Source organism: Epinephelus moara, chromosome 24 (genome assembly GCF_006386435.1).
Source record: "Epinephelus moara isolate mb chromosome 24, YSFRI_EMoa_1.0, whole genome shotgun sequence".
Lineage (NCBI taxonomy): Eukaryota > Metazoa > Chordata > Actinopteri > Perciformes > Serranidae > Epinephelus > Epinephelus moara.
Window position 1 is genome coordinate 23,262,692 of NC_065529.1, and position 26,086 is coordinate 23,288,777.

Here is a 26,086-nt window from a genome sequence, read left to right on the forward strand (position 1 = left end):
TTGCACTTGAAGTATGCCCTTTCACTTACGTTTTAACAGGTCTGACGCTACTATGCGCCCTGGCTGTATCTAGGCTAACGGCTAACATGCTAACTATTATTTTTATGTCACTAGTCACTTGAAACAAATTTAGGACGATAGGAGACAGGTTGAAATAAACCGAAATTTCCCTTTAAGTGTTTTTCAAAAAATTCAAAATGGCGGAAAATCTATATAACCAGAAGTTATGGGTCCTTGAGGCAATTTTGTTCCTCATGAGGAGAGGCATCTCTGTACCAAGTTTCATGTCTCTACGACATACAGGGCATGAGATATGCCCATTCAAATTTTGCAATTTCAATCGGTTGCTATAGTGCCCCCCTTTGGCCAATTGATGTAATATTGCTTCATTCATGCATCCTCCCATGACCCTCTACCACTGTGCCAAATTTCACATGGATTGACCAAGTCAGTGAGGAGAAAAACGTAGAACAGACACACCCACAGGCAGTTTTCGTCATTATATAGTAAGATAGTAAGATGACCGAAACTATGACAGACATTTTTCTTCAATGACCTTTTTTCCATGACAAAAATGAGATGATGACGAGTTAACAATAGATCTTGATCGTAAAAACTAAGATGAAATCTATGTTTCATTTTCGTTGACGAGACGTGACGAAATGTTAGTGGTGGACTATCGGACATTGAAACCAGAGAATGGCCGTGATTACAATTATCTTCAAATGCCACATGAGCAACAGGCTGGTAAACTCCAGTAGACCAGATGTTTCGCTAGCCAGCAAAAACACTCACACCAGAGCAGCGTCAGCCATTGGTGTGAGCTGTGAGCTATAATTCAGCAGTAAATAATCAGCTGTGTGTGTCTGAGTGTGAATGGTGGAGCTGTTGAATGGATTTGTTTGGATTTTGTTAGTTGCAGCGCAGGACTCCACTCAGTCCAGATTGTCTCAGGAAGGTTTTTGGGTTGATTGCTGTTTGTCAGGCAGGTAGGAGGCTCAGTTATCTGTGAGTGTAGCTGTGCTGCAAGTAAACAGTCTGAACTCAGATCAGTTTTCTCTGACAGAGATGAAAGTTTAGTTTTAATCACCAGCTCTGTGAGACATGAGACTAATCCTCCAGATTAACATGCTGCACAAGTTATTTTTCTGCTTCTTAACAGTGAGATGGATAAGTCAGAGTTTACAATGGAGCTGGGTACAAATCCTAGTTGTTTCAGCTTAGTTATTTGTGGTGTCAAAGTTTTTGAGACCATAAAAAGATGCTTTTCAAATGATGATCAGTAAGTGTGCGCTAATAAATCACCCATAACCCTATCATAAACTGCTGGAGAAATCCAAGTTTGTAAGTTTGTAAGTTTGTAGTTGTAGAAAAAACTTGTCAAACTATATTAGTTTAAAGATAAAAAAAAGTTTTCATTATTTAGTCAAACACCTCAACATTTAAAATATGAATAGGTACAATATTTTGTAGGATACATCATCTCTGGACAATATATTTCAGTGACTTTGATGATCCCCTGAATTTTCACCTGGGATCAGATCAAATTTCAATTTGTTTAATACTTTGATTTATGACCAAACATGTGCAAAACTAATGACATTCCCATCAGCCTCAGCTGTACTTTTTTATAATGCTTAATAGCAAATGTTAGCAGGCTAACATGCTGAATTAAAATAGTGGACATTGCAAACATTATGCGTGTTAAACATCTGTGTGTTAGCATGCTGATGTTAGAATGTCACTCAAAGCACCACCATGCCAAAGTACATCCACTAACTGGAGAGTCTTAGTCTTGTTTTATGTTCAATAACAAAAAATCAATATTATTTTTTCCTATATTTTCAAATTTAGGTAATAAAACATTCAATTGTCCATTAAGTTAAGTCAAGTTAATTTAATTTATATAGCTCAGTATCACAAAATCACAAATTGGCCTTAAGGGGCTTTACAGTCTGTACAGCTTATGTCCTCACACAAATTAAATCTGACAAATTAAAGCCACACACATATGGTGTTGTCGCACTAAGACAGTGTTGTCACTTAACATAAAGTTATGTAGGTTAGGTTTTTGCAGGTAAAATTACGTACGTTAAGTTTAGGAAAAGAAACAGGGTGATGACGTACCTTAAAATAACTCAAATCTCACTTTCTTTCACACAGGACATGCACACTGGGAGAAAGTCCTGTGTTTGTTTGACCCATCCATCATCCAACCTGCCTCCTTATGTACACTTTCGCTCTTTAAACCACTTTCGTCTTTACTCCTGCCAGCGCATTTGTCACGTGAAGATTTCTGGTGCCATGTAGGAACAATGCATGAGAACAGCCTGGCAAATTACACGCACTGTCCTCAGACTGTCAAATCAGATGAGGAAAAACTCCACCCTCCCCCAAAAAACCCTTTCACAAGAAAATATGGAAAAAGAGCGAAACTGAGGATGGACAGACATGCAATTGATGTTGCGTGCACAAATAGATGTAAGAATAAAATACAGTACAGCCAATCGATGCAGGAGGATGTTGAGCAACTTTCAGGTGCTACAGACTGATGGGATGTGAACAAGAGGACCTTCTCTCAAAATAAGTATCCCAACAGCACTATCAGCTGATCTTATGATCGATGCATCTGTGTAAAACACACATACAAACACTCACTGTACACCCCAGGACATGCATTCATGCAAACAAACAAAAAAAATTGCAGACATTCTCATATTTGCTCAATTCTCCTTGTGCCCGGATGACTCACCGTAGATCTGTCTGACAAAACTGAAGCTCAGGCTAACACCCACTCTCCTCACCTCGCAGATCACTTCCCCCTGGTACTAGTCTGTCAAAAACAGCAGCCTCGTCTCTCTTTTCACTTGAACCCAAAACTAACAAGCAAAGTTTTGGCCTGTGAGAGCGCAGCAGTGCTGGGAACTTCCTGTCAAGTTGAAAGAAAGTAAGCAATGGACTAAATTTCCCCTGGGTCAAACGCTGGCTACATTCTCCTACACTAAATCATACATCACAAACAGCATGGGTCCACGGGAGTCTAAATAGGAGCTGCATTCAACTTCAAGTGCCCTCAACCTAACATGCTGTTTTCACTACAGGCTGTGTCAAATAAGAACTGTTTACTGAGCGGCTGTCCTTTCCCAGGGACCAATAACCTGGCTGCTTTATTGATCCCAATTTGCTGGTTGAGTGTAAGAGCAGGTATGGAGAGACAACAAACACACACACACCAGTGTCCGGGGCCAGAATGTAGCAAGTAACGTAACAAGAGGCTCATCTGAAAACTAAATGGAACACACACACACCCAGAAGACAAACCAATCAAGACGGCAATCATCTAGAGCTTTGTGTTTGTTTATAGTCATCGCACGTCCTGTGTGTGTGCATTGGTGTTTATAATGTTTGCTGAGAGTGAGTGCTGACAGAGACACTGAAGAGATCCACTCTCCTTTATTCTATTCTTCCTCTGAGACAGCAGCATGCTTTTGAATTAGCTCTATCGGCAGCGCAGCCATCTATCATGCTGACAGGCACGCGGGTGTTGTGAGTCTGACACCAGCGTTCACCTCGAGTGGAGGTGTTAGTCTTTGCTGATATAAACTGAGTCCTGTAATGTGTGTGTGTGTATATGAACCAATGGCCTAGCGTTAACGCAAGTCCCATGTGGTCTGCATATTTAATTCGCACATTCATGAAGCTGTTTAACCCGAGGCTCCAGAGGGGCTAACCATGAACTCAAACCTCCCGTGTATGTGTGTGTGTATGTGTGTGTGTGCGATGGGGAATCCTATGGGCCATATGCAATGCTAACTGTACAGCTGTCGGCCTGCACCTTTAAACAACACAGCTGCAAAGTGCACAAGGTGAACGTGGAACAACTTGTGGGGGTTGTGAAGTGAAACGGGGCAGCAGCACAAAACGGGAAGGTGGGAAACACACATAGAAAGTAGGAAGAGCTGCTTACAGGATGAACCATATTATTAGCATTCAATACACGTACGCACACACTCGAAGCCGCACCTGCTCATTAGCTCTTATGGTAAGAACAAAGACAACAGTTTTCCTACACTCCACCTCGGTTCTGTCTGTTTCTCTCTGTTCTATCTGTGTAGTTAAACCCCAATGTAAATGCCACCTGAAGTGGCTGTGTGTTTTGTCAAGGCATTCGTGCTTTCATTGCTGGCTACGGCATCAATCAGACGCTTGAGATGCTGGTGTGAAGTTACTGTACAGTTCTCTGAATGGGCTCCGACTTGTGGTTTTGTTGCGGCAGGCAACATTAATGTTGGAATGAAAGGTAGATGGGGAAGAGAAAAGACGAGACACATTTCCACAGGGATAATTAGGAGATAATGAGACAGACGTAAATGGAGCAAGAGCGGGAAACAGAAATAGACTCGTTTCTTCCTTACATGGAAGGAGGCTCTCTCCTCTCGGTCCAGGGGTTGGGTGACAAACATGTTGCCGCTGATGGGGTCTATGTTGTAGATACCACTCGGGGGCTGATCAGCACCTGCTCCTGTGATGCTGTAGCGGATGCCAACATCTTTGTCCTGATCTGAGCGGATCTGAGAAAAGAACCAGAGAAACAAGTTTAAAAGAGAGGAAAAATCTGTTTGTTTTTTTGTTCTGGCTTTTCCTTCACTTGCAACAGAAAGCACAAAATGATCAGAGCATAGAGACATAAATTGTCAAAAAAAGGCATTTTGAAATAAAAACGAAAGTTGAAGAGAAAAGCGAGAGGACATGGGATGTTTGATAGAAACACTGATGTTAACGTTTCCACTGCCATCTTTCTTTTGTGCTAACGCTTTGAACCTACAGCCTGAAGGTAAAAATTGAAAATTGAACAATGGGCAGTGAGGGAAATACAGCCATTGTCTGATGATTCTGTCTGACCTGCTGAGTTTTCGGTTTACTTTACCATCATGGCAGCTTCTCAGCAGACCTTGAACAAGTGTGAAAGGACGGCTACCTGCCTGGATGATGTGAAAATGACTCATGCCCGTTATTCTCAACTATGCCTAACTTGAGCTTGATATCTCAATGCGTCTGTTCCACCTTTAACACCTCGGCTGTTATTTCTCACACAAAATGTGACATTTAAAGAGTGATACATTTTACTTTGAACAAGTTTCAGTGAGAGCGTCTCTACTGCCACGGCAATAAAAATATCAATACTTTAGCTCAGCACCTTGCTGATTTAAAAGAAGACAAAAGAGAACTGGATTGAAGCATTTCTTTGTGTGGCATTGATTTTCAATAGGCTCCCAGGATTCTACTGTCTCACCACACAATGCAGCAACGTTGATGTGGCATTCCTTAAATTCATGGGTCTGAAAGTGTTACCATTACGAATACAAAGGCTGAACTTTAGAGGTTTGTTAGCTTTGGACAGGGCCAGCATAACCATTTCCTCCTGTTTCCAGTCTTTGTGCTATGCTTCATATTCAATGAGTGGTATCAATCCTCTCATCTAGCTCTTGGTAAGAAAGCGAATATGTTCATTTCTCAGGAAGCATTCCTTTAACTTTTAAATCATGTTACATAGTGTTGTGTTATCGTGTGTGTTTATGGCCATAGTTGAGAGCAAATCAGTGCGGATGGGCTCAGTCATCTGAGGCAAACAGTAATTACAGAAATGTTGTTCATGCAAATGTGACCCTTAACATCCTCAAGTCAAGTGTTTACTGCGTAGGATTTAGCAATGAAGTTGCAGATTGCAACTAAATGAAACTTCTTCTTCTGTGCCAAGTTTGTAGGAGAATTACAGTGGCCAGTGTGAGAATGCAAAAACATGAATGGCCCTATCAAAAGCTAGTGTTTGGTTTATCTGTTCTGGGCTGCTGTAAAATAACATCCACATCCATATGTAGATATAAACAGCTCCATTTAAAATATTTAAAACACAACAATTCTTATTTTCAGGTGATTATACAATGATGAAAACGTAGTTATAAATAATATACTCTATTTCTGCCAATACAGCCGCCCTAAATCCTACACAGTGGGACTTTAATCACTTAATTTCAGTCCAAATCATTCTAATTGTGTTATTTTCACAATTTATAGAAAAGCAAGAGTTCAATAACACTCAATAAAACACACATCAAGCTGAATTATTGTCCAGTTTTGTTTTATAAACTTACTGCACGCCGTCACTGATGAATTCAGTCAGTACTCACGATGTATTTAAGACACAATACTTAAAGCTACAGTTGTTTATTTTTAGAAATAATTACATTTCGTCACATTCGCTGAAACTGACACTGTATCCACACAGCAGTACATAAGACAGATAATCTGTGCCAAAAAATAGTGCTCTTCCTCCTTATCATATTCCTCCTCAAACATCTAATGGCCTTATCGTGTATGAACAAAAACAACCAATCAGCAGTCTCTAATGCAGCTGTCAAACTAAGCAGCACTGATCAAATATAGCTAATCTAAGATGCTGTTACTGCATTGCCTAGTTCTCACCACAAATGTTCTTAGAAACATATTTAAGTGTACTGTTTAGCTGTAAAATGGTGGCTGGGTCAAAAACGTCTCATTTTAAAAACTTGTGGGTTTTTCTCTTGTGTGTTCCCAACCATTTCTTGCTTGTGACCCCTTAATAGTCAATCAATTTGTACTACCAACTGCTCTTCACTGGTAGCATGTCTATGCATTGTGAGCAGTTCAGTCCAGGAGTGATTCAAAGTGATTCTTCCACCTCAGACTGTTTCATTTGAATGATTTTTACATGTCTGATGAGGTAAAATTCAACAGTATTTTAACCAGACAGACGATTAAATATTAAAAAAAATTAATTATATATAAGACATATAGTATTTCCTCTGAAATTGTCTGCCGACCACAGTGATTCATCTTGTGATCCTTTGTGGTTGAGAATCACTGTGTTTAACATACTGCATTACATTCCAGTATCCAGTATACACGGCTGTAACCTGATTCACCACTGTGTTCAGGTTCAGTAATTACACAGATAGTAATTTAATCACATTACAGCGGTCAATGACTCTTTAAAGCCAGTAATATGGATTGATTTTATGGCTTCATGGATCCTGGAACAGTTTGATCTATCTTCAAGTGCTACATCTTCATATCATCTTTCCTCTCAACTCAACCTCAGATTCTGAACACTGCGTTGACTCTTTTTCATTGGGACTGAACCATCACTATGGTTACAAGTCAGAGGGAATAATCACAGAGTCAAATGGAGAATAAGGAAGGCTTGGTTCTTTTTCTCTCTCTATCTTTTTCTTCCCCTCCTATGCAATTTGCCTGGTCTGTGGGGCTGCAGATCATGCATGAAAATGAAATTACTTCATCCGTTCAGCAGTGACGGCGGCTTCTGCATAAAACATCTCTCTGTTTGAACATGATACCCTCTCTCTTAATTTCCAACGTGGTCCTCCCACACCCACAGTGTAGCACTCTGCTGCGAGCTTTCACAACCTGCAATTTTCATTTCCTGGGCTCACTTCTCATGCAGGATCCATATGAGATCCCCGCAGGTTCAGGTGTAATGTACAGCATTATATTACTCCTTTCAATCATCGTACTCAGCCTGTTCTACAGTCTGTGACGTACATGTAATCAGTGTAGCATGACAATGATACTGTAAGACTAATTGCATTCACGACGCCCACCATCTGCCAATCAAAGCCAGATGAAATGATGGCAAAAATAATAACATCATTTGATCATTCACCCTCATCCTCCGTGTCATCAGACAAATTAAGCAGTGCAGAATAGACAGATTATGCATTTCGTCAATGAGAACATACCTGAGAAGTTTTCTTACCACTGAAGGAGACAAACATGTTAAGGTCTCACTGTTCAAAATTAACTGAGCCACGCCACAAAGAGTCCCATCTGGTCAAGTTGTGAAAACAAAACAAAAAAACACCCTGCATCTATTTTTGCATGTACAGTATTTCTTCGGTGCATTAGAGGCAGCTTGGTGAGAGGTAACAGGTAAGAAATTCTCTGTGAGCACACCAAAGCGAGGATCAAAAGGACCTGCTCAGTTCAATAATTAACAAGCCCGTCATGTGGGAAACACACATATGAAATTTTCACCTGCATCCAGACCGGTGCATGGTTGCGTGTCTGATTATATGTGTGTGTGTGTGTGTGTGTGTGTTTGAGTTTGCACGCGATCCGTCTCTTCACTTGGACTTCAAAGCAGACTATGTGTAGTTGCCACACTGGCGGAATAGCCCCGAGAGGAGACAAAGGAGCTCTCACACGTCACGCGGCCTCTGCTTCCACGCCTGTTTAAAATTCCACATCAAGGCCACCTGAGACCAGATGTCACATTTGCCCGTGTCTCTTAATGAAGAGTCTTTATATCAATAAATTGAATAAATGAAGAAGCACGGCTTCCCGGAGTCCTGGGAATCCCATGAGTGACAACTGCTCAATTGAGCCATTTGAATGGAATGCTAATGATGAAAGCTGGGATTTCTATCCTCCTCTTCCTCTCTCTGTATCCATGGCTATCTTTCATTCTCCTTCTTACTTCAGTACCTCCTGGCTGATAGAATGGCTACTAATCATGCTAAAAATAGCAAGGAGAGGCAGATGCAAGGGGACTTAACTGGCTGTCTGTCTCCGTCAGATCAGACCAGACATCAGATAAGTGACCTATTTGTAGCTCTTTGAGAGTGATTTCCTTGATTACTGACAACTACTGGGATCCTGTGGGACAAGCTATCAGCGTGAGAAGAAAGATGGAGAGGGATGGAGGCAGAGAGACACAGGGAGCGAACGCAATGGGGAGTTAGGGGAAATTAGATGAAGAATTAGTGCTCTGTTAAACTCCTCAGGGTGAAGCAAGGCACACAAACAGATAGAGGGAAAGGAACGGAAAGGAATACATTTCCATTCATTGAGCATAGCGGCTGGCTGCCTAATTAGCACAGTGTGAAGTTTCAGTCTGTCCAAATCTCCTTTAATTGATCCAACCCTGTATGATCACCCTTTCTGCATAAATAGTTTGATGCCTACATAAACAGGAGCTAATTTGGTGTTTATTTGATGGTATTCTGCGTTTCATCCGCTCACTCTGTGTCTGACTTATTTCAAAATGAACAAAGCCGAATGCCGCTATGCAAAGGACAAGCACATGTGGAGCTGTGGTTGTCTTTGGCTGGCAGTATTTTGCTTCTAGGAAACAACAATCATTCAACCAGGAAGTCATTAAAGGACAGTGTGCTGCAGGCACCCGTGGGATCATTAAGGGTTACTGTGTGCTATGGGCTAATGTCACACAATAATGGGAATCTGTAGTTTACACTCTTTGATAGCCTCTTTTATGTCTCGTCCACGCTTAATGGTTCAGGCCTGTATTGTGGTCCTTTGGCTTCACACACATCTCTCTCTCTCTCTTTTTATTTTATAGCTCTTTATGGGCTCAGTCACCTCACTTTGCCTCTGGGGCACATCAAACACCCCCCACAGGTTACGCAGGCTCAAGAGCTACACCAGGAGACCAGGGGATCATTCAATACCACAGATCTATCCAACACAGTAAGAGTCCATTATCAGGAAGGCAATGCGGCATGTTGTTGCCACTTTTTTTTTCAATTGATCAAATGCTTAAGGAAAAAAAAAAGTCCTTTAATGTAGGTTACAGATATGTAAATGTCACATATGCATGCAAAATGGGAGCAGGTGAATTCATCTTTTAAAGGTCTAGTGTGCAGGATTTAGAGGGATATATGATGTAATAAGTGTTTTCATTACATTAAAATGAATGGATTATATCTACATAGGGAGAGGGTCCTCGTCCATAGAGTCTGCCATGTTCCACCGCTGTGTTTCTACAGCAGCCTACAACGGACAAATTAAACACTGGCTGTAGATGGGGCCATTTGTGTTTTTGTGTTGGCTGCTGTAGTTAGCAGCCCCACCGCTTCTTTGGTGATGGTTTTATTTGGTAGCCTATTTACAATGTGAGAAATTATTGCTGTGGTGTGAGTCTTTCTTTGTCCTTTTTGGTCGCTCCAAATACTGGTACTCAAACAGCACAATTAGACGTGCATCAAAACTGAAAGGACAGCTCACTTGATTGCACTGTTTTACCCTGCTGCTTTGGCACTGCACTGCTCTGTCTTCTCTGTCTGAAGGCTGTCAGTGTCCTCTTTTCATGCCACTATGTTATCAGCCATGAATAGTTTTTTAATTGTGTGAGAAAATGGACTTGTGGTGTGAGAGCGTATCAAAAGTGTAAATTGTGTAACTGCAATGTTCAATGCATGAGAGTTGTCCACCCTGCTCTCAAAGTAAACTCAAAATTATCCCACTGGATTACCTATGTAACTAAGTTAGATCAGTGCTAGCAATGCAAGCCTTCTAAAGCATGTGCGCAATAGTCTCCTGGATAAGTAACCATTGCACGCAGTGTTCTATGATATAGCTCGCACTATTTCACTAGCCTGTACATGGGCTAAAACCAGCATGTGCAGAAACATAGGCAGCCAGTTAGGTTAGCTAGCAAGCTGCTGCAGGAGTAGAATCCTATTTAGGATACAGCAGCTAATTCAAAGAGTTCAGTGCTGTTTTTACTTTCTTCAACAGGCATTGATTGATATATTTGCCAATTTAGAGTTTAAAGGAGCTATATGTAAGAAATCTAAAGCAAATAGTCGTAAAATCCTCCTAATATGTCACAGAGACTAAGGAAAAATGTTCATATAACATACTGATCTCACCGACAACAATAGTACAGCAAGAATATTCGCATTTAAAAAACATTTTTACAGTCCGCAAATCATGTTTATGTTTTGATTTTGTGTTTTGGCCTGTTGCGCCACCCACCGCCGTCTACCAGTCACGCAGTCAGTAGAGTCTCAGCATCAGTTACAGTTACGACTAAGCTACAGCAGCACGGCAAGCAGCATTAGCAGTGTCCCAGTACATAGCATTAGCAGCCGGCATCTCCTCAGCTGTATCCCGGCAGCAGCGTTAGCAGCAGAGAAGCCGGACTTGCTCGAACGGTCAGTTGGAAAACCGAAGATCAAAGATGCGGCGATGCGGCCCTGCCACGGCAGCCGCCCGTGGGCAAACAAATCAGTCTCCAGCATGCCGCTGTCCAGCAACTTCAAATCTGTAGGGGAGGGGGGGCGGACACGACTTGCGGCAGTACTTTGAATTTGAGTGCAGTAACCGTTTTGGCCACATTCTTACATACAGCGCCTTTAAAGCTTAACGCCCCGGCCACACTGCCTGCGAGAGCATTGCGTGTGCATTGTGAAACCTCTTGTTTTTTTTCCCAGCACCCATGTTAAAACACCCACATGTGTGGCTGCTCACACCCATGTGGGCAGTGAGCAGCCACACTGCCCACATGAGCATCGCTGCTCAGCTGCCCAACATCTAGAGATTTGGAGTCTTGCTTATTCTTTCTGCATGACGTGCATAATTTTCATATTCATATCAACATTATATTCCCTTTAACAACAGTTTAAAAATAAAAGCCCCCTGGCAACATTTCTATGGATAGAATTGCTTTATTTGTCAACACAAGGCTTTCTATTGTGAAATATTTGCAGGACTGTGTTGCTGACAATGCAGTGCACAGCTCCATAAATTTGTGGAGAACTGTCTTTAATCGTGAAAATACAATACTCATAGAAGCATCCAGCGCTGCAGCAGCTCCACCGCAGCAACAACGTATGGGTGAACACCGCATGAATGCGAGCAGCAGTAGTTTAGCAAGGTAGCCTTCTTGCGCTGCTCACGCAGGCAGTGTGACCCACGCGTTAGAAGGCTCACACTGCTTGCCCAAGTCTGCGTTGTTTTGCAGCGTCTTAATAATGAGGCTAATGATGGCAATGTTAGCATGGCCCACAGTCAGAACAGACACAGTTATGAAAGTAAGACCCAGGCTGAAAAACACTACAATTTTCCTTTAATTTATGTAGTGTATCTCATATTACCAATAGGGAACTAGATGATGGTTTAAATATACTTTAAATCCTTTCTTTTTTTCTGTCTTTACCTATGTGTTTGTCTTTCTTTGTGTCAGTCATCGTGTTACATTTAATCTAATTATTGGGCTAATGCTCTAATGATTGTGTTTTTCTTATTCATCTAAACCCAGTAAAGATATGCTTGATATATGCAATAATATTTTATGTGTAAGACATAGTAAATTAAGTGAGGCAAGCAGCAAGTCAGCTATTTATATAATTGGGTGACACAGTAGATGTCAGTGATGGTGCCACGAGCCAAATATGGAAAACGCCTACTACACAGGAATTAGAGCAGTTTGGTTTGAGGTATGTAAGTTTGAGGGATGGTTAATATGCAATAAAGCTGAATTAATGGCATTTCTGTGCTGAGGTGCATTGTGGGAGGAAGTGATGCCAAACACTCAGGGCACAGACAGGCTATGACTGAGCCCTTCTGACGGCCTATCAGTCACGCTTTAACTGTCATAGCTGTCAACTGTAATTAAGACAGCGTCTGCCAAATATCTGGATGCCTTTAATAGAGACTACTTACTGACTGGATGGCTCATATACTCACAAGCCTGCTCTGCTTTTAGACTCCGTCTCCCACGCTGAACTGCCTGTTTATGTTGGCACATGAGCACGTAAGCAAAAAATACGGTTATTAAACAGGGATAAAAACATGATTCTGAATTTTTATCATCCAATATTTAAATAATGACGCAAAGGGTTCAGAGTCAGGATTACTTGGAGGTATTCTGGGGAAGCACCTGATCAGGTGGATTCAGTGTAAGCAGAAAACAATCAGGAGATTTTTGGCATTTTTAAACAGGGATTTTAGAGATAATCAAATCTAATTTACTCTCTGATGCTCTTACTCTTCCCTCTTGAAATGACTCAAATTTCCCTCAAGTAGTGTGAATTTCCACTAATTTCAGCTGCAAGCTCATATGTCTAATTTCTATTTGCTTTACTGCTCTTTTTTACGCTGCTGCCTGTTGACTTGGGGAATTGCTGGCAAGCTACTTAATGGTTTTAAAATACGCTTTCGGTTTTTCCACAGCAGGTCTGGCACCTCAGCGAGTGGTTTTAAAGGAAAGAAATGACACTGTCATGCTGAAAAAGACTCCAGTGTCATCACTGGGTTTAAAATATTCACATCTGACAATAAACCTTTGCACTCATGGCAATGTTGGAATGGCTGCTAACACTGCAAATGGGTGAACTGTTATATTAAACAGCATTATCAAAAGCATCTGTGCATCTGCAAACGACACAAGCATCCTTGAAAATTGCTGTTTGATAATGTCTCATCTTCCCCTGCTGTTATACAGTATCTGTTTTCTCTTTGTTGAACATGAGGGAAATGGCAAAACTACATGCTTTTTAACTTCCTCTTAAATTTCAGTTTTGCATTGCTTTGATCCCTCCTGCTGCGTGCTTGTCACTCTTCAAAGCTGATGTGCCCTGCTTTTGATGGGGGAGAGGAATTCAAATAATCTGATAGGCCATCCACACAAACATCCAACAAAATGACAGAGGAGGAAATGTGAAGCAGAGGATGAAAGAAAGAGAGAGAGAGAGATGGGCTGACAAAATGGAAACAAAATTTCCAATTATGGGAAATGTGGGACCTCAAGTTTTTGCCAGCCTTCAAACTTTCCCTCCTACAAAATACAATAACAGCCTTACGTGCGAGACTGTGGCGATAAAGAGGGGTAAAACCTGTCATTTAGTGGCATCATGAGAAGGGAATGGTGCAGATGGTTTTAAAAATAGTCACATAGTAGGTCTGCAAGAGACAAGCTGCAGAGAGCTCAGGTTTAATATCTCTCAAGTGAGAGCCACTGACAGCCACCGTCGCACAGTTATAGTTTAAGTTTAAGTTTAAGTTTATTTCCTTTATTAATCCCCCTGAGGGCAAATTCAATGTTTTCACTCTTGCTTGTCAATTACACACAGGTCCGAAAGACACACACATGCACAAACAGGACCTATACATGCACAAATTGGAGAGATGTCAGAGTGAGAGGGCTGCCGTTGGTGAGGCGCCCCGAGCGGTTGGGGGGTTCGGTGCCTTGCTCAAGGGCATAACTGATACTCATAACGAACAGAATGGATTGGAAACTGAATGGGAAATGTCTGTGTTTGTGCTGCCATATCAGTTTGTCTGTCTCTCACCCCGCCCCCCCCCCCCCCCACAATGCTCCCAGTGGGAGGGAAGCAGCGAGAGCCCCATCAATACAAACGATCCAGAGTCACCACCTGAGGAAGGTTTGTCTGCTCTGGTACTGACACTTTTATTCAGCCATTCTTCTCCACTTTCTAACACGGTCAATTGAATTGAATCTTTTGAGTTCCTAAGGTTTCCTAAGATAATGCTTCTGTGAAGTGGATTTGGATTTAAAGATAATAGAGTGAGACTTTTTTTTTCTTGACAATTTAAGGGAACAAAGCTGAAACCTTTTGGGGAGGATGTTTTTCTCCCCTCTGGTGGAGCTGTTTTAATGTTATGTATAAGAGGAAAAGACAATCCAGTTATAGGTGAGTGTGAAAAGAAGAGGAAGCTTAGAAGGAAACATCTGAGGAAGCCAAAGTATCGTCAAGAAACATCTCTTTTAATGAACACCAGAAAGCATTCTCAATGCCGGCAGCATAAATAACCTTCAAATGAAAGAGCCTGGCTCTCTTTTAAAAAGCAGATACAAAGTCTTTAGAGGAAAGATATTTTTCATCCTAAGCTCATATGGATCACAGATATCCGGAGGTTGTCCCGAAAATTTCTGACCGCAAACCTTTCTGTCGTCTCTCTCTCAAACTCAAATACCCTCCAACTCCATCCTGTATGTCATTCGTCGCTACCCAGAAGAGAGAAAGAAGTCCCACTGCTTTCACATTTTGTATCTGCTCAAAAATAGATTAGATGCTTTCTCAGGCGTACACGCGTGCGCGCACACGCACGTCGCTGCCTCCAACTCAGACCATTAACCAGACGGAGGAATGAAATGTAGGATCGGAAAAAGGGGCAATTAGAAAGAGAACAAATATTAATGGAAGTTAAGAAGTGACTCACAAACCCAATTACAGCATTAGCCAGACAATTTAGATGAGCTCTGCGAGAGGCGAGAATCCTGTTGAAATGTACCAGCGGTCTCTCTGCATTAACAATGGCATTAATTCCCCTGATTCACAGCGAGGGGAGAAGAATAGAGCAAATACAGCCATTCTGTCTCCTTTATAAAGGCGATGGGAATGGAGGAGGCAGAGGCCGCCGTTCTTGTCTTACCCGCCCCAAACAGACCGCAGACCCCCGTCTTGTCTTACCCGCCCCAAACAGACCGCAGACCCCCGGAGAGTCTCAACTCGTTAAATAGCACCCTTCTCCTGCTCTACCCAAGGCTTCCCAATGCAAGGACGATAGGTAAACCACAGGTCTTCCATGCACAGAGAAATGTCCCTCAAGATAATTATGGTGAAGACATGGTTGGCAGCTGGAAGGCTGACTAAAGGGAAAGACAGCAGCATAAAGAGATAGATATAGATAGACGGAGTTATAGATAGAGGGAGGGGGGCAGCGGGGAGCTTTCTGCTGCTCTTGCACTTTCCCATTCCACCTACCACCATTGTCAAATTGCATCCTTCAACCCGATGCTGCTGCCACACACTCCCATAGGGGACATGCCGCCCTGACAGCCTGGCCAATCAGCAGCACCCTGAGGCCAGTTGAAAGCCCTTCTGGCATGCCTAAGGCTAGAGGGGTCCAACCAATCAGTTAGAGGCCAGGCTTGAAAGGAGGGCCATGCTTGGCTCAGGGAGCTGCTAAGGCTGCCAATGAGAGTCCAGAGGGGAGTTCGAGTGGCTCAGAGGGAGGCTGCCAGAGGGGTCAGAGTGGACGAGGGCAGACTGACAGTTATTTAGTGAGAGGCTGAGCTCTGTGTCACTCACAACAGCACTCAGCCTTTGTACTACTGGGCCGGCTCTAATGGCACTGTCACCTTCTAATTGTCCGACTGGGGATGCTGAGAATGACAAAACAGACACACACAGCTCAAATACACAGACAATACATAGAGACACACACAAATACACAGATACACACCCTCACAGACACAAACGGCACATGAAAGGCAACATGCACAAAGCTGTACATGCTGACAGAGATGTGTGTTTATGGGAAAATTCTCACAAGGCACAGCATGTAAGACTGCGCTGACCTGCACATCCATTTACAGCAAAGGCCTACGGCTAAATTATATAAAACACCTGATCCTTTCCATTATAAATGTATAATATCTGAATATATTTGCTATACACCAAATTGCTACCCACTGTGTTCACCATAGTTGCCAGCTCTGTCTGACAGCTTTTTGGTGCCATGCAGGTGGTGTAGTGGGATTTTTTGAACGCTGCTGCTGCTGGAAAGGAAGTTAATGAGAGAGCTGGGAGTGAAAGCAGTAAAGTTATTGGCCGTAAAACCAAAAACAAACAGCTTAAAAACACCAAAACATTCTGTAGAGCGGAGTGGAACTGCAGAGTTGGGTTATAATTCTCTGTTACAGTACTATTACAATCATTTATTCCATTGTTAATATAAATATTTATTAGTGCAGCTTTATAGCTTTGTTTCAGCAGCAGCTCTGTTTGGATTTAAGGAAACAAGCCTTACTGTGCAGAGTTTAAATTATTTATACATACAAAGTAACACGTTTTACTATTAACAATAAATGAGATTAAATCAAACATTAACATCAGTGGGAGGTGCAGACTGAAATGATGATGTACTCGTGGCAGTTTTCTATGTTAAATCACTCAGAAGCTCAGCCTTAAGATTCATAGACAGACTGGATGTGCGTGACTAGTAAACTAGTCGATTAAACGGTCACTAGTTTGCACCAGAAATACGAGTTGGTTAAATTTATTACTACAATTATTATCAAGGTTTCCACACGTTTTACAAATTAATTTTAAAAACTTTTCCAAAGTATTTTACCCCATTTCCATGACTTTATTTAAGGACTAAATAAGTTGTCCTATATAGCGACACAGCTAGGTACATATGCCACTAGACCAGAACAGCAGATTCAAGTTCTTTGCAAAACTGTGAGGCCATGCCCCATTTTGGAAAATAGAAAACCGAAGATCATACAGATGTCAATGAAATTCGTTGTATGTTTGGTTTATAATTTGACAAGTTTCTGTGTATTTATTTCTTGATAAACAAATGTTTTGCTTGCTTGTTTTGCAAAATTTTCCAAAACGTTCTTCTAATTCCAAACAATTTCCAGGTCTGGAAACAGTTTTTTAAATTTCATTACTTCCAGGAATTTCATGACCATGGAAACACTGTACTATTTTAAGTGAATACGTTCAGCTAATTTAGGCACATTTATTTTCTTAAAGAAGCAATAAGTGAAATTCATCATTTCTACATTGAACAAATTAAAAAATTGCTATGTGAAGAACTAGAGGTGTAATTTCATCTGGAGTATAGCATGACCTCACACACCCTCTCTCTGATCTCCAGCCCATTGTTTACAAGCTGGTCCGGCTGTGCTAACGCTAACGTCCCCACGCTTCTGGGCTCCGACTCACTGAGCCTGGCGGAGAAGCGTGTGGACATTAGCACTAATGGGCTGCCATGCTAACGTTCCAACTTTTCTCCGTGAGACCGTGAGCCCAGCTCCCGGCTCAGTTGGAGTTGGAGCGTTAGCGTGGCAGCCGAGTAGTGCTAACGCTAACAGGAAAGCAGGGAAATAGCTAAACACAGCAGAGACCGAGAGTGAGTGAAAGACACTGCTAACTGCTAAACTAAGTTGGCTGTTTAGGTTTTATTTCCTCGCCCCTGTGGCGAGTGAATCCGCCTGCAGTGAAAGCTGGGGCTAACCGGTGCTTCCTCCTCATGCTCCACTTCACTCAGCTGCTAATACAGCCAGTTAGCCTCCTCCATGGCAACAGTACTCCCCAATGGCAGTGCCCCCCAGCAGAATCATGCAACACACACTGCAAACATTGCTCAGGAATGGTCCAAGGAATGTGACAAAGACCTCAAAGTTTCAACCTGGCCTCCAAATTCCCCAGACCCGAATCTGAATGAGCATCTGTGGCACGTGCCATTAACGCACCTCACAACCCACTGGACTAAATGGATCTGCCGCCAACGGACTGGTGCTAGACACTGCAGGACACTCCCAGAGATGGCATTGGGGAGTACTGTTGCCATGAGGGGGGGTACTTGGTCAGCAATGGTGTTTGAGTGGGTGGAACATGTCAGGTGGTCCACATGAATGCCAGAACAATGCATTGGAACAAAATAATCACAGCTATTCACTTCACCTGTCAGTGGTTATAATGTTTTGGCTGATCAGTGTATGTTGTGGCAGAGATTTCTAGTCCAGTGCATCAGCTTTGTGTCTAATGTGACATTATTCACCAAATTACTCTCCTAAAGAAAGCAAGTTCTGAATGATAAGGGGCTCTATGTGAAGTGGAAGCAAAAATCAAAGACCAATCACAACAGTCACAAATTACATGTAAAGTGTCAAGCTTCATGTGCTGCAGCTGAAAACTGCCTCATGTTTCCTGTACCACTAACAAGAGGGCATGTACTGTAGAAGGAGGCGGAGTTGGGTTGAGTATTTGGCAGATCTGTTCTGCAGGAGAAAGGTTAGACTGTACTTCAAGATCTTGGAAAAGTCAAACATGTGGAACAAGATTAAAGAAACTTTATTCCTGGAGAACTTGTTTTTAATGTGGATGACTCAGCAACAGGGACATTTCTGGGGTGCGCTCTGAGGATTGTGTCAGGAGAAAAGGGAGCGAGTGAGGGGTGTCCTGATTTAAACCAGGATGAGACGTGTCAACAAACTCTGTCTGTTCGTTGAAGCCAGGAGCTGACTCTGATTTTCTATCACACACAGGAGCGGCACATAGACCTGAAAAATGAAGCTGAGTTGAAATGTAATGAGTAACCGATTGTATGAACCAATGCTTATTGGCTCTATGGGTATTAACTGCTTCAGTTTGTAATAAGGAATTAGAGACTGAATTATGGGAGTCATTCTGAGGTATTGAAATGGTGATGGTTAATTAAATGATAATCTTTACTTGCTGTCAACAGTGGGAATGGCTTTGTTCATGCCATACAGCTCATTCATGAAGACTGGTGTAGCTTAGTGCAGAGCAGTTTCTGACCTCACCTTTAGACATATATTGTTGTGTTTCAAACAATATGTGACATAGCTCACTGCTGTGGCATAGCAATATAATCCTATCATGTGACACACACTACTGAGACAGCAGGGCTCTGTTTAAGTGTTGATTAGTACAGAAACTACCACAAGATCAAATCACTGCAGCAGTTACAGAGCTTGAACCCAATTAAACCCCACATTCTTGCTGTTGCAGAGTCAAACTCCTCATGTTTTGAGATTTTCACACTGTTGAGAAAACATGCAGATACCTTGTAGCTAAGTTCTGACATTGCCGTCAGAAGGTTGCCATACCCCAGAATTTACCCTTGGCGAGGATGAAGTCCTGTAAACCTGCGGTAAGCTGACAACTCCTGTCAGCACTTTCCTCATAGCGAGTGCTTAAAGGGAAACTTTGCCGATTTTCTACCAGCTCTGTGTCATCATCCCACTGTGAGAGGTTTACACACAGGCTTCCCCCTGTGCCGCAGGTACCTGGAGTCCCAGCCATGTAATTCCACTACTACTACAGCGGCACCCAGACATATAACTAATTACTTTTTCAAATAAATAACACAATTATGATTACTGAAATTTAAATGGGCTCTTTACTTGTTCATTTTGTCTGGACCAAAGCAGATAAATGCAGCCTATTCCCCCAATTTTACCCTGGTTATAATGTCACTCTAAGTGATGAACGGATCAGGTGAGCTGTGCTCAGCTCCTCTATCTGGTGTCCGTGTGTGTGTGTATGTTTCTGTAAGTTATTTATAACTGTGGGATGCGTCAATTGAATGGGTGGTGGACTAAATAGTGGGAATCATTCAATCAGTCAATTAGCATTAAGGCTCATTTATACTCCCTTTATGTACAAAAATAGACACATCTGTGTCAATCATTGTAAATGTCACTGCCCTCATAATTTCTTGCAATATTTATGACGGAATAGAAACAGCCAAAAGATGGCACCAGAGAGCAGAGTCAAAAGTCTCACGCAACAACAAATGTAGCGACGGTGGAGGAGGTCGTAATATTGTACCTTTAAATACAGCAGCACTGTAGATGGCGGTGGTCTGTGCAGTCATTATATACACGGAGAATTGTTTTCACTATATTACAGATTTAAATTTCTTCGTCATCTCCTATGGTCATATTTCGCTTGAGCTACGCTACACTGCCTCCATGATCTCTGGTGGTACTTCTCCATACGTCCACATTCAGAAGCTTTCAGAAAATGTTTACAAATACCGATGAAATGTACACAGAGTACCGACAAAAGGCTCCGTTCATCCCCGTCACTTTATCTATTGTTGAACATAAATGAGCCCTTAGACTGTCACTGCACAAACACCACACAGTTCAGGCAATTTGAGCTTCCCTCCTTGAGATCAAGGACAAATTAGGCCTATATTGGTGAGTTACAGTCTATGGGCAGGGTTTGAAGTGCTGTTAGGGTTAAAGGAAAAACCTCAGTGTGTTTATGTCTATATAAATAACTTTCATCACTTAACTTTCATTGGAAATACAAAATTACTGTCAAATGTCTGACAAACAGTTGCTATTTGATTTTACTCTGCCAAACTGACGTTGTTTCTTGATTTGAAGGCCTGTCCATGCTACAATTAATAGGCCTATCTATTATATCTGTTATATCAGTCCACTACTTACTTTTCGTCATAGTGATAACGTGTGCAATCAAAGATAAAATGGTCTTGTCCTACACTGTTTCATAGCAACACAAAAATAATATAGCTATGTGCCTTCATAAGAGAACTGAAGCAGAAAAGTTACTTTCCCTAGTAGCTAACTTATTTTATATGCAGTAGATTAATGAAGTAATTCAATTTGTGAGAATAACTAGTTACTGTAACTAATTACTAATTATTATTTCAGTTATTTGCACAGCACTGCTGCCCACACAGTGATGACATAGAGCTGGTTGAAAATCATCAAACTTTTATGTATGTATGTTTTAAAGTGCTGCTTAAATTCAGAAAAAGAAAAATAATTAATGATTTATGACTCCCTGCCAATCAATTAGGCAGTATCAGATATTTGATGATATTTAGGAAGTCACTTATTGTGAAATAGTTTATTAGAACTACATGTGCCCAGGACACTTAATGAATGTATGTTTGTTTTGCTGTTGTTTGTCTCACACTCTCCTTAACTTTCAGAGGTGAAGTAATGGACTTTCCGTCTGGAAACTGGGCTGGAGGAAAGAAAGAACTAAAAACAAGAACAAAAAAATATTAATTTTGTTGGTAAAAAATTATATTAAATGTTAATTTAAATAAATTCAGTCTTGAATTATATAGTACATTGATATACTTAGACATTGGTGGAAACACACCCTCCCACACACACACACACACACACACACACACACATGTATATATGCGCACTCACTTACACAAACTAGACACAATGGCTACAGTGTGTTTCAATGCACGAGGGATGCAATAAAACTGCAGACAAAACAAGCGGATCCAAAAAGCATATTACGAGCTCATTATGAGCTGTAATGAATTACACTGTGCAATATGAGGTTGTAAATAAACCACCGTGTTTTCATTTTGGGTACTGAGCAAACAGCAGTACAGACATTACAATATCATTGAGCTAACTTGCTCCCACACTCACAAACATAGATATATGTATCATATATATTTTAGCAGTGCAAACTAAATTTGAAAGCCAACAAGGAGCCATGTATTCCTTCTGTCTCTACAGTAAGTGTCAAGTTTTCTCCTGCCAAAGTGTGGAAAGTTAACTCGAGTGGTGGGCGAACTTTGTTTTTGTTTGTGTGCTTCTGTTTGCTTTTGATGAAATCCCTCTAAATGAGGAGCCCCCAGTCATTCTGACTGTGACACATTCGACACTACACTGTGCCCTATTATATTACCCATGAGCACTACCATAATGGGCTATTCAAAATAATGAGGTAAACCAAATCATACTGAGATGGCGCACTTTAATATGCTGGTTCACCTATTCACCTTAAGACCTTCATTCTTCTGCAAGAATGTGAATGTATGATAAAGACTACATATTACAGATATCATTACGGTTTCATTTAGCTCCATGGAAAGGCCGTAGAGTCATGCAGAGAGGAAAAGAAACAGCAAGCACAAACTTTTGTCTTTGGTCTTTCCCTTGGCTGTGTGTGGCACATCATATTAAAATAACCGTCCACAATGTGCTCAATTATTTCCGGCTCACATTATTTGTTTCCCCGTCCTAACCGTGGGTCAGAGCCAGTGTTTGAGGCCTGGTTAAATGAAAGGAGGGTCTTTTCTCTCCCATATTCAGACTGCTTTCCATCAGTTTTGCCTCATTGGCCCCAGTGTAGGTGCTGCAGGAGACGGTTGAGATGAGAATGCCACAAATGGCCTGAAACTAATGTTGGCCTCCCTCACCCTGCAGATTTACAGCACTCCCCAAAGACTTTCTATCTTTTCTTTTCTTTCTTTCTTTTTTCTTTCTTTCTTTCTTTTTTTCCAATCTCAGCCTGTCCCCCTTTCTCCCTTTTCCATCTCCCGCCCTCGCTGCTTTTCAGTTTCCTGAAAAGGGGTCGCCATCTATACCTCAGCATCCATTTAACTCTGGCTGTTTTTCAACCTCTCCATTTCCACTGCACTTACATCTGTCATGTCAAATAATATGACAGCAAAAGCTCGGAAGCATATTCCATTTGAGCACAATGGTAAATCAATGGCATCAAAGCTGCACCACTTGTGGTTCGTCATGACTGAATTGCACATGTCAAGGTGAAAATGGCCAGCAGTGGAATGGCACTCTTTTACAATGTTGGTGTGTGTGTGAGAGGGAGAGGGAAAGAAAGAGAAGGGCATTTTTTTTCTTTGTTTGGAGGAAGTCAAAGTAGCGTTCAGAAGCTGAGGCAGAGTATTACCATCTGAGCTATAAGAGCTGTGATGATGATGATGGTGGTAATGTCAGAATGCAGTGGAACATAACCTCAATAGCACCATAAATATTACATAATGACAGTAAGGAAATAAATGAAAAGCTTTATGAGCATATGAATTATTATTTATAATTAAATCAGAGAGAACTTTCCTTTGTATATGGAATTGGATTTGCCTGGGATTAATCACATATCTTACAGCAGCAGAGCTACATTAGCCTCTCATTGTACTCTGTGTGATGCTAGCAGCTCTTTCTCCACTCCCACTGAATCAAAGGGAAAAACCAGCACCTGCTCCGCCACACACCTTTTTGGGCATGTCATCTGCATCATTTGATGCTTGCAAAGCCGTAATTACACCCCGAGGGTTAATTGGTCTTTTTAAACCTAGTTGAACCCGACTGTGTGAAGGCTCGAGTGTGGAAGCACAGGTGAAAGAAAACTCAAAGAGTTTCTGCGGCACAGGAGAGCTGCTGTGTCCTGAAATCAAGTGCATAAGCTTTAAAAGGTTGTTCTTGGCCACTTCTGAGACCAGCAAGATAAAGCACGAAATCCCCACCGCTCCTCTCCTCGGCTGCCTGTCAGAATGGAGAGTTATGTTGCGGAGAGAGCCAGGGACAGCATGAGTCACATCCCCCATGGTGCACTGCTTTCAGCCATGGCTGAGGAGCTGAGACACACCTATATTGTGTTCACATACAGTATAGCTGGAAGCAAGATGAAGGACGTCTTCTCACGTGCACATGTTGCACATGCAAACACACACTGGCGTGCGCGCACACACACACACACACACACACACACACACACACACACCAAGCCAACCTCTGCTCACATGACCACACGCACAAAGAGAAGCCCTTGAGGTTTAATCCATCCATCTAACACCCGAAATGTGAAAAGGGGATAAAAGAGGGTCTGTTTTTCCAGCAGGGCAGCACAATTTGGTGCCTCCCCTGACACTCCACGGCCCCACTGTGTGTGTGTTTTGTGCAAGGGTGAGTGTTTCCATGCTTTGGTGGAAAATCTACCCTCTCGCCGACACGTTGGTGAAAGGCGATTTCCGTAATCCGGGAGTGTAAGCCTCGCTCTACAAATGGGCGTAAGGGACTTTATGTGTGTATGTGTGTATGTACTGTATATGTGTGCGTGTGTGTGTTTAAGAAATGCCAGCAGAAAGCTGCACGTCTGTCTGGGTGTCTGATAAGAGGCATCAAGTGGGGAGAGTTTAGAGTAGCAGCACAGAGCTGAACGCGAGATGCCTCCGTGGGAAATTTAAGATTCTCCTTATTTCTAATATTTGTCATTATCCGCAGGTTGTAGTAAAGAACTTGTGTCATACTCCAGTTAAACGTTTTATTATTATTATGAGAATGACAGAACTATGAATGGTAGCTGAGTTGCGAGGCAAAATTAAATCCTGCTGCATCCTTGGACCAGATGTGTAAACGGCACACAGAAACCGTGGTTACTGTCAAACTGGTATTAATAAAAGAAGTCATAGTCTGGATATGTGTTTCAGTCCTACATGCCTTTTTTTAGGGGCAGCTTTGTGTGGTGGAAAAATATTTAAAAAAGACGAGACCAAATTCAATATACAACATAATGCTTTTAAGGATTTTTTTTTTTTTCAGTCTACACTTGCAAACTCAAATTGTGGTTACTCAAATGCTTATCATGAATGTTCCTTTTAATGACTCGTGCACTCAATTGTATTATTCTTTTTATTTATTCTGCATCGGCATTTGCTCGTTTGATAATTTGACATCCCTCAAAAAGCAGATGTGAGACCTGAACACAGGCTACTGTGAGACATAGCCAACACCAAACCAATAAAATACCCCATTATAATCTCTGCACTAGCCACTCACTAGCCTCCCGCATCCCAAGACTAACTTCCCTGTTTAGCATCAACACATCCTCCCCTTAGCTTTCACTTACCTACAGGTGTGCTATCTCTCACAGCCTGACATGACAGACAGGCTTCAGAGCATCTAAGCTGACAACAACATGTTCACTTCACTGAGCCTCTGGAAATCTCAGTGCTTCACTAAACATCTTATGATCTTATCTGCCCCGGTCTACTGTCTCTAAACAGTGACACTCTAACAGTAAAGGAGCAGCATGAACATTTAAAGATGGTCTGTAACTGTATTTTCTTTATGTCCTGTACTTTTATAATTCACTGCAAAGTTCATAGGGAATGGTCTGATTGAAGGTTATTAACTACCTTCCCAACGTTTGATGATGATGACTATGTGTTCTATAAAGCACAGTCATGCAGCTCTGGTGCTATTTGAGGACCTTCTCAATGCGATTCTGTGAAACTGCACTTCTTCTTTGCCGCCCTTTTCAGTGATAGACTGGCAGAGCAGACAGCGGGTTTCATATTCAAGCAGTCAATTAAGGGCGTATCTATGTCTAACTATGGGAGTGGAAACGTTTTCCATCTCTCAAATTTCATAATGAGTAAAATTCATAAAAAGAGATCTATGCTTATGCACGGCTTTATAAATCTGACAAAAGAGTGTGTATGCATATTTCATTTGGTCATAAATCTCCATGCACCTGGCCCCTGGTGGCTGAGTGGATGAGACGAATATTATGTAAGTTGCATTCCTGCTGGGATTCTTGCCACGAACCTTTGTTGCATGTCATCAACTCCTCTCTCTCCCTGTGTTTCCTGTTCCTTTATACTTCAAAATGCCATTAGAAATCTTAAACTCTAAAGTGCTTTAGATTATACGTATTGATCTTTTTTGTTTTGTAACTTAATTACTATGAGGCAATGGTGCCTCTACTGGAAAACTGAAACGTGTACAATCATTCCCTTCCATCATAACAAATCAAAGCTTTAATTTCCCCTCCATTGGGCTTAAATCCCATAATAAACTTAGAGCATATTGTAATTCAACTGTACTGAGAGAAAACTAGAATTTTGCACCTCGTCTTGGCTCTGATTGTAGGCCTTGGAATATCTAGGCCGTGGCAGGAGACTTTGG

The 26,086-nt window shown here is 41.7% G+C and overlaps 1 protein-coding gene across 2 annotated transcripts in view; it reads right to left on the minus strand.

Moving 5' to 3' along the window:
• cdh4 (cadherin 4, type 1, R-cadherin (retinal)) overlaps positions 1-26,086 on the minus strand; it is a 253,674-nt gene that overhangs the window by 59,192 nt on the left and 168,396 nt on the right. For both annotated transcript variants that reach the window (XM_050038978.1, XM_050038977.1), the window contains exon 6: positions 4,416-4,571. In XM_050038978.1, the coding sequence (XP_049894935.1) occupies positions 4,416-4,571 (156 nt within the window). The remainder of the gene's footprint in view (positions 1-4,415; positions 4,572-26,086) is intronic.